Source organism: Heliangelus exortis, chromosome 3 (genome assembly GCF_036169615.1).
Source record: "Heliangelus exortis chromosome 3, bHelExo1.hap1, whole genome shotgun sequence".
Taxonomy (NCBI): Eukaryota; Metazoa; Chordata; class Aves; order Apodiformes; family Trochilidae; genus Heliangelus; species Heliangelus exortis.
Window position 1 is genome coordinate 17577639 of NC_092424.1, and position 20649 is coordinate 17598287.

Sequence of the window (20649 nt, forward strand, 5' to 3'; positions counted from 1 at the left end):
GTTAGATTGCACCTAGCCTGTCCAAGGCCCTTCTGATTCTGATGTAATCCTACTTCTTTTTCTTCTGGTAGCAGTAGAGACTTAGATGCACTCCCTAAAATGCTGCGGTTCTTTCTACTGGTTGTATTTTTTCTGTTCTAGTTCCTTAGGAAATTTTCATAAACTTCCCGGTAAATAATATTATTTCTGTTTTCTTACATTTGAGAACAAGTTCACCTAAACAGATATTTTTAAAGCTGTAAAACTTTTCAGTGATAACTCAGTTATGGTAGCTTTTAGAGTAGTTAAATTATCATTTTCCACAGACTTTTGCAATGGTAAGGAAAACAACATGGGTTTTAGTAACAGCGAATGTGATGATACTCATATTTTAAACACATTTTCCATCTTAGAAGTCAAACCAAGGTCCCAAATAATCGAGGAAGCTGCACATTTCATGCATATGACTAGTCTCACTGAATTAAAATCAGTCTATGAATACAGTGGCCTGCATTCCAACATGTTTGCTGGACCAGTGTCTAAGTGATAAGCTCATACAACAAGAAAGTGGATAAAGTGGGAGGGTAAAGGGGGCAAAGAGAATAATGCAAACCTCACACCAAAAGTATCCAGGTTCTGACCAAAAGATGGAAAAAGCAAACGTCTTTAACAAAGTGTATCATCCAAATTTTGCTTTAAGGTTGTTTAGTGTTTTAAATATCATCACTTAAAAACACTAGAATTCTTTACATGTTTTCATCCAATGCTTTGCTCTACTCTTCAACTTGCTCTTCAAGCGCACAACAAAACCTTTGTGAAATGCATTTTTTCTCAGAACGTTTGCTGTGCACTTCTCTGTATGAAGCACACTATGAAACTTTGGCAGATACAATAGCATGCAAAAAGGCAAAGCTTCACCCTTAACATGACAGAATTTCAACACCATTGCAACTGGGTTTCAGACATATTTTTCATTCTTTGTAGATAAATGTGACTGAAGGGCACAGCAAAATTCAGTCATAACTTTTGTCTGTTAATAGTAGAATTACACTTAGGAAACACAGAGTTTTAATGCACTGTGAAACAAAAAACATCCTCTTCTCTTAGAAAATTGTTTGCAGAATGCAACTGGATTTGGAACTGCTGTATGCGTTTCTGTAGAAAATAAGCTGTGCCTCAGCATTTTTAGGGAAACTACAGGATTTTCTTGTGTCAGTACACTTCAATTTTATGTGTGCTGTAGCCCTAGAGGGTTTTCATTTTGTGGATCAAACATAGAAAGATAACACACGTTTCTTCCTGTTATAAAATAAAAGTATAAACATCAGTCATCTAAAATCACTGACATTCACCCAGAAATAAATACAAACAAGCTCTATAACATTTTGCTGCTATTATCTGTTGAGAAGTACTGTTGCCTTTTCTATTGAGAGTACCGGAACATGGCTGCTCTCACAGGAATGTAAACTTGGCATTAACCCTGGCAGATTCCCACTCTCCGCCCTCTCTCATTTAACATTAACTCACTCCTATACTATTATCAGAAGGTAAAGGTCATAGCTTTATTTACACAATACAGCACTATACAAACGGTCATTAAACAAGAAAATCTTGCACCAAATAAACATGTAGCAAAAACCCAATGCTGCTGACCTCGCTACTGGGAACTCCCCCTGGCAGTACCTTCTCATTCCCCAGATGAGGTCAACGCTGCTGCTCTGTCCTTCTAAATATTAACTGCCCAGCACCACTCCTCCACATACCCAGCTCCCACACAGGACCCAACTGAGGACTTTCTTATGTTCCAAACACAGGAGAAATTTAGAAAGCATTCTACTGCTGGCAAGACCGTGTGGCTCACATCCTATTCCCACAGCCTTTACTCATCCTTCCACAGCTGGAAACCTTGTCAAAGGCTCTCCTATATGACAGCAGCCCTTAGCACAATACATAAACTGGGCAGATGCAGGGTGGCCTCCCTTAGTCCAAATGCCAGAAGCCTGGGAACCAACCCTTCTTCCTGCTTCTCATCTCCCTCAGCCCCGTTCCTTTCCACCCCAGCCCACTGCCTTTTCCTGCGGGGAAGATATCCTGCTTATTTATGCATTTCATGACTGCTGGGTTGCCTAGATCTAGCAAGAAACAGTGCAAAGAGGGCAGAAGGCTACTGACTAAAATCCCACTGGAGCTCACACTCACTTTCAGAAATTAGACCAGGGAGAGCTGAGTACGGCTGTAGCCCTGGGCAGAGTCCCTGCCAGGAGTGCTGGTAAGGTGGCACAGCTTGGGCAGCAGTCTCTGGAGACATGGAGACACTGGGACTCAGACACATGTGCAGCAGCACAGTCCACTCCTTGCTTCCTGCTCCTACTGAAGATGATGGAAATACTTAGCTCTCACTTGAGCCAGAAGCAAACTGTAACTTCTCCATAGCAAACTCCTGCAATAGGCAGTTTATGTGGGGAAGGGCTTGAGTTCAGGATGTTCCTGTGATTAGGTCTGAATATGCTATCTGAGGGTACAAGGTCTTTCTTGCCCTCCCTTCATGGACCAGAGCTCAAACAGCAATTTAACTGTTTAGAGTGCCAGTAAGATGATCTTGATATACTTGAAAACAAACTTAACCCAAAATGCTCTGGGTCTAGCTAGTTTTGCATTTTAAAAAGCTAAAGGAAAAATTAAAAAAAAGATGGGGGGGAGGGAGGGAAGAAGGTGGATTTTATTTGGCTGCTACCACTCAAAAGTAACACAGTAAGGTAACTTGGAAGAATGATGACTTTTAACATGTTATCCACTGAGCATGCAATATTTTCATCAGTGTAAATATAACTCCTGGTTACTCTGCCAAGGTTGCACTGAATCATACAACCACCAGTGAAGTCAGACTTTATAAATATTCTTATTACACACAAACACACTAATGAAAGTGCTTTTAATTCTAAGTAGTTCTTTTTGAAGCACTGATGTGTGTTACACTGATAAATGGGAATGCTGGGAAAACAGATTGTCCAAGGAAAAATTAGTGTTCAAACAAGTTCTTAGGGTATTTGTGCATAGAAAAAGCTCAGAGGTATTAAAGGGTTGGCATCAGCATATTTATATTCACATTCTCCTCAGTTCAGTGTTAATGTATCCTTCATCACAAGCAACATAATAATTACAGAGAGCACAGAGCCTCAGAAAGTTGCAGCAAGTTACAGGTTGGATTATTACTTCATATTGCTGAGGAACATGATAACCCATAGTTATGAATGAGGAGGACTCAGCTGCTCTACAATTTGAAGGAAACATCTCACAGACCTTACATTCAAAATCAAAAGGATGAGTTAGCCCAAGGCAGGTGACACTGATTTCCATATTAAGATATTTGTCATTTTCTCTGGTGACCTGAAATTGTTTAAATTCACTTTCCTTTTCTATTTCAGAGAAAGCACCCATTTAGTCACCTGAATGGTCTTGGATCATACAAGAGATCACACAACATGCAACTATGTGCCCTTCAGATCTCCATTGAAACAAGGTTTGTATGTTACACAGATATTCCCTAAATCAAATACAGTCTGGGGACACCAGACACTTATGTTAATGGATTGGTACTCCATCCTAGTGCTGATGTCCCTGCCTGGGGAGGCAACAATTCTCTGCATGTATTTCAGGCCAGATTGGGCCACTTGTGTTACCTCACTTGAACTCCAACAAGAGCCAGAGACACCCACTCAGGTCTACCCATCCTCAGCCCAACAACTGCAGGTGAAACACATAATATTTACATAGATCTGTGGAAAGCATTCTTGAATGTTGAGTCACTACAAGAGAGGAGTAGAGAACTGGCAGTTTCTTAACACTGTTTTTTGCATCTTCCTATACAAGAATATTCATGCTGCTGATGATTGACTTTAAATGTACCAGACCCCAGGGACAGGTGACAGTAAACATAGTCCACAACCTTTCATCACCCAGTTCAAAGTCCAGTTTAGTTCACAGGTAAAATGAGATTCACAGTCCAGCCCATAATTTCTGAAGCTTGAATACATTTTTTCAACGTGGTGCAATTGCATAACACCAACAACAATGACTGCCAGAAATGTCTTTTGTGTCTGATTGGCTCTACTTGTATTATCAGGCCCCAGCTTGACATGTGCCTGAATAGCTGAATGCCAGATGAGAGGAAAAGTGGCAGGGATAATGCAAGTATTTTTATTACGTTGTTGAAGTGTTTTTGACACTACAGCAGTAACATTATACTCTTAAAAATGCCACACTGAAAATTACCCTGTTTTATTTATCATACAAGATGCACTTAGTAACAGCAGCACCTTTATATATAAAAATTGTGAGGTTCATCTTTATTTCCAACATAAACTGGATAAATGAACTGGTGTAATTCCAGTGAGCACACTGATAACTGGACAAGTCTGGGTACAATTGCTGGGCCAGCTGCAAAGATGTGAACTTACAGAATAATTTCTATTGCCAAGCAAGAAGCTAGATTTCTCTTTCAACTTCAAGGGAAAATGAGGATAAACCAGTTATTATAAAAGATGATCATTTAGGATCACCATAGCACTTTCTAAAAATCTAACCAACAAGCCAAAGCATGAGCTAAAGCTAGTTATTTACTTCCAAAAACATAACTATGTTTAGCTCCAAACAAATACTTCCACATACATGGCTGAAAAAAGATCAGAAGGTATAGCAGCTATTTTGAAACCTGCATTTTCATCAACCATCTTAGTTTATTTATATATTCATTCCCCACTTTCTTTTAAGTATTGCCCACACAGCAGCATTTCCCACTTTGGAGAATAACCATTAATTTAACACCACAATGTTTTTTCTAGAGATATAATTACACAGAAGACAACTACTCTTTATTAAAATATCTGAAGGCATGTCAGGTAGTTATGACTGGTGGTTATTCTGGAGCATTTTCATTTCTTCTTTTTTTTCCCCCTTTCCTTCCCTTTCCTTGCTTGCCAGCTAATAAGAGCTTTGGAGATGCAAAGGAGTCACTTGATCTCAATGCTTTTTTAACATTGTAATATATAATGCAGTGAGGTAGGGAATAATCAGGCTGAAATTGCTCTATGCAAGACAACTATTCTAACACACACTTTACATCAACAAGTGCATTCTCCCAGGGCCTGGCACACTATGAATGAATTGTGACATTTTCTTAACAATTAACTCTTTTAAGATAATCCCAAACTTCTTCCTTCTGGTTGAATTTTATATGGTAACTGGGATATACATTTTATGAATTGTTGAAGCTCTTAGTATCCCCCAGTATCTCCCCAGGGAAAGGAGATATAGTTATAGACATAACCAGACATAACCAAATCCAAAAACTGTGTCAAAGCAGAAGAATACACCTCAAACTATTCCTAATGTTCTTTTTGCTTTCACTGCACAACTCATGTAATTTCTCCTCTTTTGCTGCTTCTGATTGACTTATTATTACATGTCATTTACAGTTTATTGTTTTACTGTAGCATGCCAAAGATACATCAGCACAGTTTCTGAATCAAAAGTTGAGAGTACCTTGCAAAGTTTAAATTACAAAGCACTGTTTCATCAGAATAACATTTCTCTTGGGATCAAAGCACTTTGACAACAAATAGTCATAGAAGGAGCACAGGCACACAAAGCAATTAAATCCAGCTGGGAGCCAACACACAGCAGAAGTTTCATGTAAGACATGGGACAAGAGTGTGAAAAGAGAGAGGAGAGAGAAGAGGATGTGTGTCAAAGGATGGGAGCAGGGAATTAAGAGGGAGAATGAATGCACATTCATATAAAGAAGGGAGAAGGTAATATCAATTGTTTCTGGCTGGTTCACAGTAATCACTAAACTGACTGCTAATTCCTAAGTAGATAAACTCCAGTTTTCAGGAAAAGAAAAAGAGCTCAAGTCTTTTTATGGAAACAAATTCTCAAAATCCTTCACTTTCAAAAGTACCAAACTTGTCTGTTTTCCTTATGATGGATACTTACAAATTCTGCAGTATCCATGTCCTGCTATCTAAATGTACAAATACATAGCTTTGGAAATAAACGCAGAGCGTGATTTGGGCATTAAAGTAAGAAATGTGTTGGATCTTCAGCACTTGAAAACAAACCTATGTGAAGTGGGAGGGCTGGAAGTCCAACCCAGTATGCAAATGTCATACCAGTATTAATAAAAGATGGAAATTAAAAGCTGCAGCTAGCAAAAACACTTTCTACAGAAAACTGGACTTTGAGTGGAAAGACCACTTTCACAGAGATTTATTTTCCTCAGAAGATGCAATGTTCTGATGTCTCTGTATGGGAGACCACTTCACTAAGAAGTTTCTCTTTGAATCCCAGGTTGGTAGGAAAGTCAGAGGCCTCTGATGGAAGCTCTGATGGAACCACAGCCCTGGTTACTACATTTAAAATTCACTTCTTTCAGTTTCTACTGCTCTTGAGATCAGCCTTAATGTGAATCCAGAAATGTGACATATTCCACATCCTCATCTTTATGCTTCTGCACAAGAAATCTGAAACTGCCTGTCCCCAAGATGACTGACCACCCCAAACCAAAACTGGTAACCTGAAAGAGAGCAGGATATCAAAACTCAGTTACATCCATGGAACTCAGAAGATAGACCTGCATCACAAAATCTGTAAAGCACACAGCTTGTTAAAGCCCAAATTTATTGCAAGCAATGACAGGTTGCTAAAAACAAATAAGAAGAGAGAGGAAGGCTGAAATGACAAGATAAAGGTCTTAATAAACACATTGACATCAGAGTGAAATTTTTCAAAGTGATTCCTTACTTTTAACAATAAAAGCCTATTCCTAAACACATTCTTCACCACAGCACAATATGCATATCTCTTGTGTGTGTGCATGGGTTTTGAAGATTAGAGATTTGAGGTAGCAGGGAGGAGGCTCAAATAGATGCTGGGCACTTGCAAGCAAATCAAAACTGTCTGCAAAGAGCCACTTCCTGCTGGTGACTAAGCCTTCACCCAAACAGTCAAGAGGAAGGGGCATAAGTAAAGGATTGCATACGACCATCCTGATTGTATCTGAGTGGAGACAACCAGGACAAACAAACTCAGGAAGTGGCAGGGAGTTGGAAACCCAGAGGAAATCTATGGCACAGAGAGGAAAGTGAAGAGATTGCACCAATCTGTAGAAAGGTCACCTCTGGGTCTCACTGTGCCAAGCTTTTTCAAAACTGCTTTATTTGGACTATAATACAAAACTGGCACACACAGCTGGCGACTGCTGCAGAGCTATTCAAATGTTAACATTCTCAATGATAAACAGCCAAAAAAAGTTCTATGTAAGCAAATTGGAACAAACAACTAATCTAAATCTGGTTGCTAAGAGACAGAGGATTTCAGCCAAAATCAGCCCCCAAGCCTCAAGAATACTTTATTTTTGATCAAAAAAAGTACCTGTAAATGACGCCATGTTGGTGAAGAAACATGAGTGCTGATGTGACCTCTGCTGCATAAAAGCGGGATCGAGGTTCGTCAAATTTGCGTGAGCGCTGGATTTGAAACATTAGGTCTCCTCCATTTACATATTCCATGACGAAAAAGAGGCGGTCCTGAAATCAATTAAACAGTGCTATTTAGCTAATTTCTTTTAGTCACACAAAGGACTGAATGATGCTACACTCAAGACGACTGCAGCATTTGCGTCAAGAAATCAAAGCGCTACGATTCTGAAAAAGGAAATGCTGACAACCAAAATCCCACAAAACCTAAAGAAAACAAAAGTAAGAAATGAGAAAAAGGGTGCAGAATAAAAAGCAGCACACACTCAAATCTCCACACATCAAATAGATATAGAATAACAATCAACCTTATGTAATAATGGAGATAATTAAATGATGCAGTTTCTTAAAAAATTTAGCCATAACAATGAAGAGATAAAGTAAATTCTGTCAACTATTGAAGGGCTGCTTGCCAAATTTCAGGCTCCTTATTTAACTCCTATTTCTGCACAGTACCATTCCCAAATTATGTAAAATGAATTAGAACTGCTAAGCTATAGAAACCAGTACTTACAGTCTCAAACACTTACATATGACTTTTTGAATTGCCTCAAGTTCTCATAAGACAACAAAATATAATTACATTATTAAAACATACATAGAGTTATTTTTATTTTTTTCTGTTCAAAAGAGTTTCAGAGTTCAAGTTTTCAATCCTTACTCCATGATGGAATAGGAATGAACTTGACTTGAGAATAGCAACTGAGATTCTCAGACAACTCCTTCATTTTAGTTTGTTTCAGAAAGAGAAACCCAAAAGGTAAGCACTCAGTTCTCAGTCGGAACAGAGAACACCAGTAAATTAGATGAGTTTGAACAGCTTGAAATGTGTTGTTTATCATCTTTGCTGATGACCAACAGTGGGATTTAATGCACTCTCAGCAATATCTGCTGATGACACCAAGCTATGTGGAGTGGACAACACACTGGAGGAAAGAGAGGACATCCAGAGGGACCTTGAGCAGCTTGAGAGGTGGTCCCTCATGATGTTCAATAAGGGCAAGGTCCTTCACCAGCATCAGGGCAATCCCAAGCACAAGTACAGGTTGAGCAGAGGATGGAGTCAGAGCAGTCTTGAGGAAAAGGACTTGAAGGTGTTGGTTGATGAGAAGCTCAGTATGAGCCAACAATGTGAACTTGCAGGCCAGAAAGCCAACCATATCCTGGATTGCATCAAAAGGAGTGTGGCCAGATGGTCAAAGGAGGTGATTGCTCCCCTCTACTTCACCCTCATGAGACCCCACCTGGAGTCCTGTGTACAGATCTGAAGTCCTCGTCACGAGGAGACAGATCTGTTGGAGCAAATCCAGAGGAGGGCCATGGAGATGATCAGAGGGCTGGAGCAACTTTTCTGTGAAGACAGGCTGAGGGAGTTGGAGTTGTTCAGCCTGGAGAAGACAAAGCTCTGGGGAGACCCTACAGAAGCCTTCCAGTACCTGAACAGGGACTACAAGAAAGCTGAGGAGGGACTTCTTACAAGGGCATATAATGATAGGACAAGGGGTAATGGCTTTAAGCTGTAACAGGGTAGATTTAATCTAGACATTTAGAAGAAATTCTTCATATGAAGGTGTTGAAACACTGGCACAGGCTGCCCAGAGAGGTTCCCCCTCCCTGGCAGCACTCAAGGCTGGACTGGATGGGGCTTTGAGCAGCCATTTAGTGGGATGTGTCCCTGCCCATGGCAGGGGGGCTGGAATTTCCAATTCAAACCATTCTATGATTTTATGATAAACTAACAATGCAGTGAATGCATAAGCAAAGAAATGACACAAATCCACTTGGTATAGCTCAAAGCCTAATTTTTGTAAATGTTTCTTGTAAATTTTCGTAGTTTTCCCTAATCTGTACTAACAGCTTTAAATCATCAACTCTTTGCTCATCACATTTGGTTTGTAAGCCTACCTTCCCCATTATTTTTTTTTTTTCTTACTGTAGAATATACATATAAAGACACACAGGAGTCTAGACAGAGACGGAGGTAATTTTATGTGATGTGGAGAACAGATCTCAGCATATTCTGCTCACTCTATATTTGCTCCTGTGACATATCCATTTCATTCTCCTATCACATGATACACAGGTGAGTAAGGCTGGGATTTCTCTCCAAATTTCACATCATGCTGCACTTTGGCACTAGTTCATAGTGTCTGATGTGCTGGGTTGAAGAAAAGAAGACAAGATTGCTTTGGAGGAGCAAAACCAGAAGAAGATGGAAGTTAATTAACCTCCCACAAGTGACTCCAAGCCTGCAGATTACATAGTTTATATATATGAGTCCAAAAATTCATAAATGCTTGCCATTTGTCTCTAATCATCTATTCTACAGCTCAGATTCAAAGCACAGCCCTTAAAAATGTCCTTAAACTTAAGCATGTGCATTAATCCTGCTCATTAAGTGCCTAAAATGTTATACTTATCAGGGATATTTCCTGGAGGAGGTTAGAAATGTTTGGCTGACTTTTTGCTGATTACAAAAAGAGGATGCAGGAAAAAAAAGAAACCCTTGTTCCTTTCCCCCCATATCTTGGGGAAATAAAACTGCCAGACTGGATCAAATTCAGGATTCCAGGTGGACTGGCGTTCTTGCTAAAATATTGCTAACAACTTTGGTACATTTTCCAACATTTTTCTTACCTAGTAAGAAAACCTAATAAGGAATAACATCAAAGCTTCTGGATGTATTGTACACTCCAAAGACCATGGCTTCAGGCCCATGCCTTTGCTCATTTTGCACTGTTCACTACTGCTGTTAAGAAGCATCCAAAATCATAGCGTAAATCTCTTTACATAAGCTTAAGTGTTAAATAACACCTCTCTTCTTTTTTTTTTAAGCAAAAATATGGTCCTTGTGCTTCCCCTCTGATTTCTCTCTGGACTTGATGTGAATTACAGTTTTGCTTTAAAAAGAAAATACGATAGGTCTCAGTCTCATGATTTCAACAGCTAGAGTTTAAGAATAATACCAGACCAATCAGTTTTGTGATAAAGTCAGTGAAAAGTAGAGCTGTATTGGTATTGTAACGTAACATAAGAGGATATAACACCCTCTTAAGAGGAAGATGAAGGTATTCTCCTTTGTTACACTCCACTGAACTATATATATATATAAATATATATATAAAACACTGAACTATAGAAAGAGTGTCTCTAAAGAGCTGTTTTAGTACGTGTTTCTTTGCAACACAAGTTGCAAAGTACGTGTCCCTTTGCCTTTGATTTTCTCACATGGATATAGCTGCTGTTGCATTTTTCTTTGATACACTGATATTTCAAGTTACTTTTCCTTCTCTTTTGAGTGCAATTTTCAGCTTCCTAATGGGAATTCACATAACAAAATATTTTGAAAGTTTCATTCTCTACTCACAGCAAGTTTGGGAAAGAGTTTGACACAATAACACAGCCAGCAGACTTAAATTTACATGAAAAGAGAATGCATGGAAAGAAAGAATGATTTATGAATATGGGCTGCAATTGAAAGTCCATTTTTCTCCTGATTCTCATACACTCAGCAACAACATGGACACAATTTTTGATTCTTGCAGCTTGAACTTTTTTCTTTTGCCCATATTTCATGAAAAATCAGTGACCAAAATCCAGGTTCTTAACACTGCATTTCCTTTCTGTCATAATATATGCACATGCACAGAGAGATACAATGAGACCTTGGTGACTTCAGTGAAGACAGGATTTCATCCTCAAACTGTAACTGTGAAACAACTGTATTATGCCTCATTTTATGCATCCGTGCTACATCCATTGCCTGGATACAGTCACACATGGAAGAGGTGAATATAAAGTGAACATCCTATAGAATTATCTATTAGTAAGGGACAAGGCAGTGTTTACTCAGTTAAAAATGAGACCCAAGGTATAACTTTATCACTGATTATGTTCCAAGAGAAAAGTGAATGGGTTTGGTTTGGACTGCATTACTTTTGGACTCCATTTTCGTAACACTTGAGAAGTATGTTTTGCTCAACAAGATAGATTTAACGAGTCCTGGGAAGTCTAATTATATAAACTGCAATAAAAGGCAAAATCACAAAGACATTATAGATTAATCCTCTCTTGGCATCTGTAAAGCAAAAATAGCACAGTAAAGTTAGACAATGCTTTCTGAAGTAATCAGATTCTTTTGCAGGGTTATTTTAGCCCTTAATCATACCTGCTTTTCCTTGAATTTCTCAAAAGCTACGGTTGAATGACAACACTTCAAATAATACATGGAAAGAAAAACAGAGTCAAGGGCATAGGTTATAGAAACGAAGCAGACATGAAATAAACAAGCTGGAAGTCAAGAAAAAAAGAAGTAAAATTTCACTCTGTATTTCCACAGTATTTCATAAAGCTTTATCTACTACCCTGGAATGCATAACTGCTTGTCTTAACATCCCTATTACTCCAGTCCCACCACTTGGATGCTTTCTGTGAGAAACCCTCCTGCACGTTTTACGTTTTCAAACCTGCACTCTGAAATCAACCTCTCTCCTTGTCTCTGTCCTTATCACTATCTGGAGAAGTACACTCGTCACTTTAAGTATGTTGTTTAATCTTCTCTCTCATTCTAGTCCTTCAGTTGTACCTTAATTTCATCATTCATCCTCCTTGGCATTCAAAATAACCACCCTTTAGCTCCACAGTAAATCCTCTTTATTCTGATTATTACCATAACTTTCACCCTTCAAAACCACCTTACATTTTTAGTTTTATTTATATAGGTTTTGTTAACACCAGCCTATATATGATGAATACTCCCTACCAGTTTATATTCCCTCCATTTTAGATGTTATGAGTTCCATTGGATAGAACTTCTATCTTTTATTTCTTTTTAAATAATGTATAAGGTTTTGGGTTTTTTTAATCGGGAAAAGGGGGGAATTTCCAGAAACATCAATAGTAACAAACTGTCAGGACATAACAGGACCAATCCAGCTCCTTTTTGTAGAGGTGTGATTAATGACCAAGACCTTCCTAATAGTAAGACCAGATAATCATGCCAATCTGTTTTGATTTAAGAGATGACACTATACAGTCTCTTCATTGTTTAGATCTGGAATAATACAATTGTTGAGGACCAAGCTTCTATGTAAACTCTGTATGAAAGCTTAAACATGGAAAGACTTTGATGTATTATTTACATTAATTATTGTGTAGACCTTAAAAGACTTTTTAAAAAAGTGTTATCAGCCATTAACCTGTTTGTCCTTTGTTTGTTTTCCAATTAAAATCTCATGAACATTAGATTGCAGCTTAACGACAATCCAGTGATAGACAAGGCCAAGTACAATTATCACTGCAGTCTGGAGAGTAAAATTTTATTTTTTTTTCTTTCATAAGACTCCTACCAGCTAGGGGACCAAATATGCAGTTTAGCACAGCCTCATTACCAAAATATTAGTGAAAAAAAATAAATTGTTCAATCTGTCTCCCACTTTCAAATCTGAGCTGTTCATCCATGTTAAAAGTCTGAGAAAAAATCCTTTCACTACTTTTTTTGTCTCCTAATTTAACCCTTATAATACTTAAAGCCAGATGAAAGGTATCAAACATGAACTCCTTCAGTAAAATCCTTAAGTAAATCTTAACAGCCTACTCTATCATTTTTTTTCTTCATTTATGTTTTAATGCAATTGGTTGTGAATAAATTCTTCCTGATTCTCACTTGTTCCCTAAACTAAGTTCTTTGTGTGAATATACCTTATTCTACTCAATTTCAGGAAGTCATATTTAAATTACATTTCTCCACAGGCTACAGAAAATATCAAGGAAACTAATATGTGGATTAAGTACAGCAAATTTAAATTTAAAATAGTTAATATTCTATGTAACAGTATGTGACAGTACTCTACTAAAGTCAATAAACTTGTTGCAAAACAGAAGTCAAATATAAAACTTTTATTGCACAAGAAGTTAGATAAATATATCACAACTTCGGTATGTTCTGTAAGATGATATTTTATTCATATCATGCATGTATGGAATTCTTTTCCAACTAGTACAAAACTGTGATTACTTAACTCTATTTAAACAGGATGCTCAAACAGTTTGTTTAAAATTACCAAAAAATTACACCAACTGTCCCACCCCTCAGGACTTGAATAAACATTTCCTGGTTCTGATGGAAGTTGCACAGGCTTGCTGTACACAAAAGTATATGCAAACCTTCAACACCCTGAGCAGAAGACTAATCAGGATGGCAGATTGATCTTCCATAATCTCAGAAATAGGAGGGAGAAATTAAAAAGAAGAGAAAAGCCAGGTACAGTGATAGAGAGAACAAGAAAAAGCTCTCTCCTGTTCACTTGACTGATTCCTTTTTGAAGTTTACAGTGACAATCTTCAACAGAACACTATGACAGTTATCAGTCTCTGATTTCAGTGTTTATCCTTTGGGCTAATTGTGTTGTTTTTCCTGTTTTGTACTAGTGCTTTCATGGAGTTCCAAATAAAAAGAGAACAGTTACTACAAATTCCACAATTCTTGGAATAAATGCCCTATATGAGGGAACTGCTATCTTAAATTTCACACGGGATATTTTTGTATCTTCCCCTTAAAAACATGCATGCATTCAAATCTTGTATTTAAGGATTTATTTATTTTTTTTATAACCAGTTAATTTCTCTCAAGTTGGTGAATACTGTAATAGCTAGGGATTACTTGCCTAGTATTAACTTTTTAATTGAAGACATAGACTGGAAAGTCAGTGAACCATACAAAATTGGATAAAGAAGTCTTGCAAGGTCATCTAGTTTACCCCAGAGCTGACAGGCAGGATCAGCTGTATCTAAGCCAAGGGGAACCTTTTCAGTGCTGTAAGGCAGTCTCTGGGTGCTGGGACCCAGTCATCTAACCATGAACCTGAACAGCTCTGCTGAGTGCACTCCATTTGGCCCACAAAGACCTAGGAAGCAGAAATCCTGGTATCCTGGTATGCTGGAAGTGGGTTTGTCTGTACACCCATGCAACAGGCTCTTGTGCTGCAGAATTGTGCCAGAAATGCTCTGTTCCCTTCTTAGTCGACTCAACAGCTGTAGAAGCAAGTAGTGAGCAGTATTCCTTGACATATTCTGCCTCACAGACTAGAAATTTGCATGAGTTCCTGAAATTAATCCAATCAGCTCTTAAAAATCACTATTGCCTACTCCTTGTAGGCACTCTTTGATCTCCACTGGCAGTCTGTTTCACTATTTATAGAAAATAACACTGGAAATGCTTTTCACTGCTGTGAATAATTTCTTATTCCTCGTGCTTACCTTACTCCAAATATCAATTCCTAGCTGAGTTGCAAGTTTTATACTACCCTCAGAAATACTTTACAATATTACAGTGCTTTACACCTGTGTTTCTCACACAAAGAACTGCTTGTTGATTTTTCTTGATTTTACAAAACAAATGACAAAATACTTCTAATTCCATTCATAGAGATCCCAGAAATGTGGATTAAGAACCAGTAGTATAAAAACCATTTTTAATGTCTTGAAAATAGTTTCAATAACAGCTGTCCCTCCTTGAGACACTGGAATAATTCTGAAAAGACCCTCTCTATCCTATCTTACCATACCATGTGAAGGGTCAGAAAAAGGTACAAACCAAATACAATTATTTTCCAAACAGTGCTTACAGAATCAGTTTAGAAGTTCTCAAAACCTCTGCACTGTATTATTGCATTGTAGAATTTACTTATCTATAATTTGAGTTGCTGGAAAAAAAAAAAATGCTTATGATGTTTGTCTGAGATCTCTCATCTTCATAAAGCAGAGCTGGTCTGTCACTTTTGCCATGGGAGATTTATGTTGCCTCCCTGTGGAGTAGCAATTGATACTGGAAGAGAACAGGGTTTTTAACATGTTATTCATGCACCTAATGCATGTACTGTTCAACAAGAAAAATATGGCTAGAGAATGAACATTGAGATAAACTGGCTGGCTGGGGGTGGAGAACTCCCTGTGTGCCAGCAATAGGTCACAGGACTATGGAGATTACAACTTACAAGCAGGGAACATAAGCTAGAACCCTTGTGGACATGAACTATTCTTTTCAAAAAAAGGTCAAGGGATGGTTAGCTTTTACCTAGACTAGTATTAAAGAAGGAAGTTGTGTTTAAGAGGTTCATAGTTAGGAGAAGCCAGCCTGGTCCAGGTTTGTAGAGGATAAAAAAAGATGCTAATTGGTTATCACCTGAGCACTACTACTTCTAGAAAACTTTAACTGAGTTTCAATTATTCAAAGAATCTGATTCCATATTCCTGTGGCCAGCAAAATCCACTAACTTCAACATCACTTTTGAAACGTACAACTTTCATCTGTTCCATAAATTTTGGAACATGATAAAGTATGGATATGAATAAAATCTATACCCTTGAATCAGCAACACATCAGAATAACAGATGAAAGTTACATTCCTTACATACAAATTTTCCTGTGTGATTTATAAATACCTGATGTTTGAATACAGTCTTCCTATTGTTTTTTCAGACAAAGTCTCACAGATTACTAACTGGACCAAATGTCGTATGCACTGGATTAGTTAAGTGTATCAGGCTCATACCAGTTCAAGTAAAAAGAAAATACGGTTCAAAATATCCTTAATCCTGTTTTTAATGAAGAAAAAGTTTAACCCAATGTAGCACAGAAACAGTGGGTAGTGAGTTGTCAGCCTGCTCTCTCTGGAGCTGCCATTTTACTCCCTGAGAATTACATAAAAAGTGCTGCTCAGGTTTCTTGAATTAATGAAGTGCATATTAAGACCCTAAAATATTACCACGTGAGTGCAAATATTTTCTGTTTTTAGCTGTTCCCACTTTAAAGAAGAATTATTTTTTTTCCTTCTCAGACACTAATGATTACTTTTTTATACACCTTTTGTATATAAGAATGTTTTCTGTGACACCTGTAATACAATATCTAATGTTCTGACACAGTATCTAGAGGGCTTAGAGGTGAATTCTCTTAGCTCATATGGGGTTTAGATCAGGATTAGATTTTTAATGCTGTACTGTGTGGAATTTGCTAGCCAAGGGCAGGCAATGAAGATGCAGAACAAATCATATGCATTACCATTTCATCAGCTTGATCCCCTAGCAGCTAACCTTAGAAATGAACTGGGGAGAAAAAAAAAAAAAAAAAAGACGACTTCAAACTCTGGGAAAATCTTTAACCCCAAATTATCCTGGAGAAAAATGTGTTCTGTTGTCACACATTTTTCTGGGAGCTGGTGCAAATCTTCCAGTGTACCACAAGCTGCAGTGCTGGCAGCCAGGAGCTCCACAGGGAGCTCACGTGAGGACTGCTGCTCCCTTGGGTGGCAAACCTGATTCCTGCCTGCTCCCTGAAAGCCCAAACAAGGCCCACAAGCAGGGACCCCAGAAGTGCCAGCTGGTGCAATATAGTCTTGATGCCCTTCTTCTCATACAAGGGAGAAACAAAAGTGGAATCCTCTGCAGAAATGGTGCGGTTTGTAGTTCTAGTCACTTCAAAAGGGGTATCAAGTAGGAAAAGCTTCTCAGACCATTTCCCTAATACCTTCATTTGATGACAGATAAGCTGTGAAAAGCGCCTTTTATGAAATTCTTTGATCTCATCTTCTTCTGGTGTTGTTTAGAAAGAAGAACTGCTCTGGTGAGATAATTTTAAAGACCTCTCATTTAATGGCCTGATGCACACGGCAGAAAATTATATCAAGCCTGCAAAATGTCACTATGCAGAAAATGTTACAATGTGCAGGCAGCTATTAATATTCCTTTGTTCTGATTCTTATAGGAAAAGTATAAACACTCTGTTCCAATTAGAGTAAGTTTTTTGAAGGTACTTCTAAGAACAACTTTTAACCTGTTTCAAATTCTACCACAAAGAGAAGGCACGTGTCCTAGATGTCTCCTCAGCCCCTAGGGAGGATTCTGGAACCTTCCTTTTTTCTTCTGTATTTTCATATGCTGTCTGGGCTTCTAGTTTATATTTTTGAGTGTACAGGGAAAGGCATCACATGCTACACTTTGGGAAATGCAGCCAGTTGGCCCAGCAGAAGTTTTATCAGAAGGAAAAGGACTCCAGTTAAGGAAGATGATGAAAAAAGATTGGACAAAATACTCATCTGACAACCATTTTCTGAGAAATTATCCATTACTGCTGAAAAGACCTGGAAGTAATTAGCTGAATGGCCATGTCTTTATATCACAGCTATGACACTGCAACGGTGCTTTTTGTTTTTAGGGATGCAATCAACTGTGCAGTATCATGCATCCTGTGTCTTCTCAGACCTACGAAATTGCCAGTTGAAACCCAGAAGGAAACTGCAATGTCTTTAGCAATGAGCTAATTGTATAAAGGCTATCCAGACAAAGAAGTTTGTTGAGATCTGAATTCCAGTCATATCAAGAATTCAGGATCAGGCATATTGCATCAAAATGGGCCCTGCAGCAGAAATACATGAACATAAATTTCTTTAATTGTTTACATTTTCACAATTAGAACTTTCCCTTAAAAAAGTACCAAAAAGCTAAAATCTTTGTAAGAAGAAAAAGCACAGATGTATAGAGTTTTCCTCTCTCCTCATGCAACAACAAATTTTCGCCATTGCACCAGGCTGTGAAAGAAGAGTTGTCCTGTGTAACAGAATTTGGCACTGGAAAAAAACTGCTCCTTCCTCCAGCTCAAAATTGCCCATGAACAGAGTAGTAGAAGTATTAGAAGAAAAGAAGGTAATGCAGAAGGGTACAGAAAGTTATTCAAATATTCAATATGTTGCATTGTATGTTAACTTGACTAATAGGAGCTTGATGTGAGCATTAGTGCAGTTATTTAGACAGGAATATATCAGGGTTCTCCAAAAGCTTTCAAACCTCTTTACGTGTAATGTGGGAATGAGCTTTGGAAAACTGAAAAGCAGGTATTTCATTTCTGATGCTTTCTGAGTTCCAGAATCACTTGCTACCAGATAGTCTTTACTGCTTTTTAATTGTTACTTTCCCACACTTCTTTACTTTTACCACCAACCCAATCATTTAGTACTAAGGAAAAAAAAGTGTAAGATTATTCACTGACACACCTACCAGCACAGAGTATTTTGTATTCAGCAATTTTATCCAAGTCACAGCACAATAAAACATTATCTGTCCTTGTTTTAGGATTGATTTTCTAACTTTTGTTCATTACATCAGGTCACTGACTCCTACAGAACATTCTGTGAGATTAAGTGGTAAGGAATTAGCTCATTTATACTTTCAGAAAGTTTGTGGTGGGGGAGGACAGGGAATCCTGTGCCCCATTCAAAAGAAGGAGATGAATGAGGTCTTTGGCAACATAAAGATACTCACTAGCAGAGAAGCAGTTCTTCTCTATTATGTGAAGTGTTTCAGTAATGTTCCCACGTACTTAAAAACAAAGGTCAGCCAGTGACAACATTTGATTCTAGCTTGACAACACAGCAAGAAACTTCTACTGCACTGTGATCACCCAGATGGAAAATATATTTGAGATACTGTCATATCAGTTCATAAACTATGCCCTGGATGCCAGAAATAACTTGAAGTCTACAGTTTACTTGAACATGATGTTCTGAATAGTAAAAAATAGTTGCATTTGTACTAACAAAACCTTGCTAAGGATTTCAAGTTCCTTAAAATGAGACAGTAGCATGAGTATCTGTCTTATGAGTAGCATGAGTATCATGAAAGAAAACCAGCATAGTATTATTTTGCCCTCTACCAAAGAGACTTTCTTTTTGGGAACTTGGCTGACCTAGAACAAAATAATTATGACAGCAAAAATAGATGTATTGCTGCTCTAAAGCAAGTTAAGAAATGTTTCAATTAAGAAATATCTAATTCCCGCTTTTTCTTCAGAACCCCTCTTTTCCTACAGATATTAATGCAAAGTATTTTAAGAGTGACAGGCACTAACAGTGACATGCTGATGCTTATTTCCTCAAATTCAAGCTTAGTCCTTCAGACTGTACACACACAAATAACCAGTTGAGCTCAAATGCATACTATTATTAGTTGTAATGAAATACCATAACCAGACCCAATAATAGACCAACATTCCACTGACACTGTACTTCAAAATACAGCCTGAAAGCTCCTCTGCACAGTATATGCCAGGAAAGGGTAGAGTTAGGATGTGCAGGGAGAACCAGCAAGACAACTGCTCAAAGCAACACCAGGAAAAGTGCTCGCAGGGCATCTGCTGCCTAAAGAAATGAGCTGCAGCCTTTACTGAGTGTTGGAGCTGCTGCTGGAACCTCAGGAACCACCTCACTTTGCTAAGCTCCATGGCCAACACATGCCTCACCTCTTACAGATGCCCAAGCAAGCTTCATTGTAATGGCTGCAGACATGGCGGAAGAGATGCTTGTTCACTACAGGAGGTGTGTCCTTTGTTCAGAGAGGACAGCACAAAAATATCACTGAATCAGGATATTTGGGAAGACGGAGACTAAAAGATCTGTTAATAACTTCATACCAAACATGAAATTGTGTCCTCAATTCACCTTCTCTTACATTACCTTTCTTACTCTAAGGCCGCCTAGGTAACAGTTAACAGAATGGTTTAATTAGACAGTAACAATACATAATAGTTTCTCAAAAACTTCAGGGCTTTTCCTGAAACCTCTCCGTGGAAACATGACATCATCAACATTCCCTAGTCATGGGGAGACAGAGTCAGTATGAAAACCAGCTTACAGGCAGAGCTTCCACCCTGGATAAATGTTCTGAGCAAATCCCTGTGTAACCTCTGTTGCTAAGCAGAAACCAGATAACCTGCTCTGCTGGAGAGCAGCTGCCAGAGAGGGAAACTTAACCTTCATATGCTCTCTCTCTTGTGTCTCGTACACACTATTATTTCACCTCAGTGTTTCATGCTTTCATTTGCTCTCAAGGCAGCAAAAAAACACAAAACAAAAGGGGAGAATTAATTTATAACCATAAATAAACACTAAAAAAAGTTAACATTTAACACAATTACTAAAAATTCAAATAAGTATATCTCCTTCAAGATAACTAATATATGTACAGATTCTCCTATTCAGCAAATGGAAGAGGCCAACATATACAGAGCTATCACATGAATAGCTACAGGGAGATGAGGACACTGACAGACAGTACAGAACTCCCACTTGAGCTAAGCACTGTC

At 38.1% G+C, this 20649-nt stretch overlaps 1 protein-coding gene across 1 annotated transcript in view; it reads right to left on the reverse strand.

Moving 5' to 3' along the window:
* Window positions 1-20649, reverse strand: part of PRKCE (protein kinase C epsilon) — a 282369-nt gene that overhangs the window by 44117 nt on the left and 217603 nt on the right. The window contains exon 11 of the mRNA XM_071739442.1: window positions 7411-7565. Within this exon, the coding sequence (XP_071595543.1) occupies window positions 7411-7565 (155 nt within the window). The remainder of the gene's footprint in view (window positions 1-7410; window positions 7566-20649) is intronic.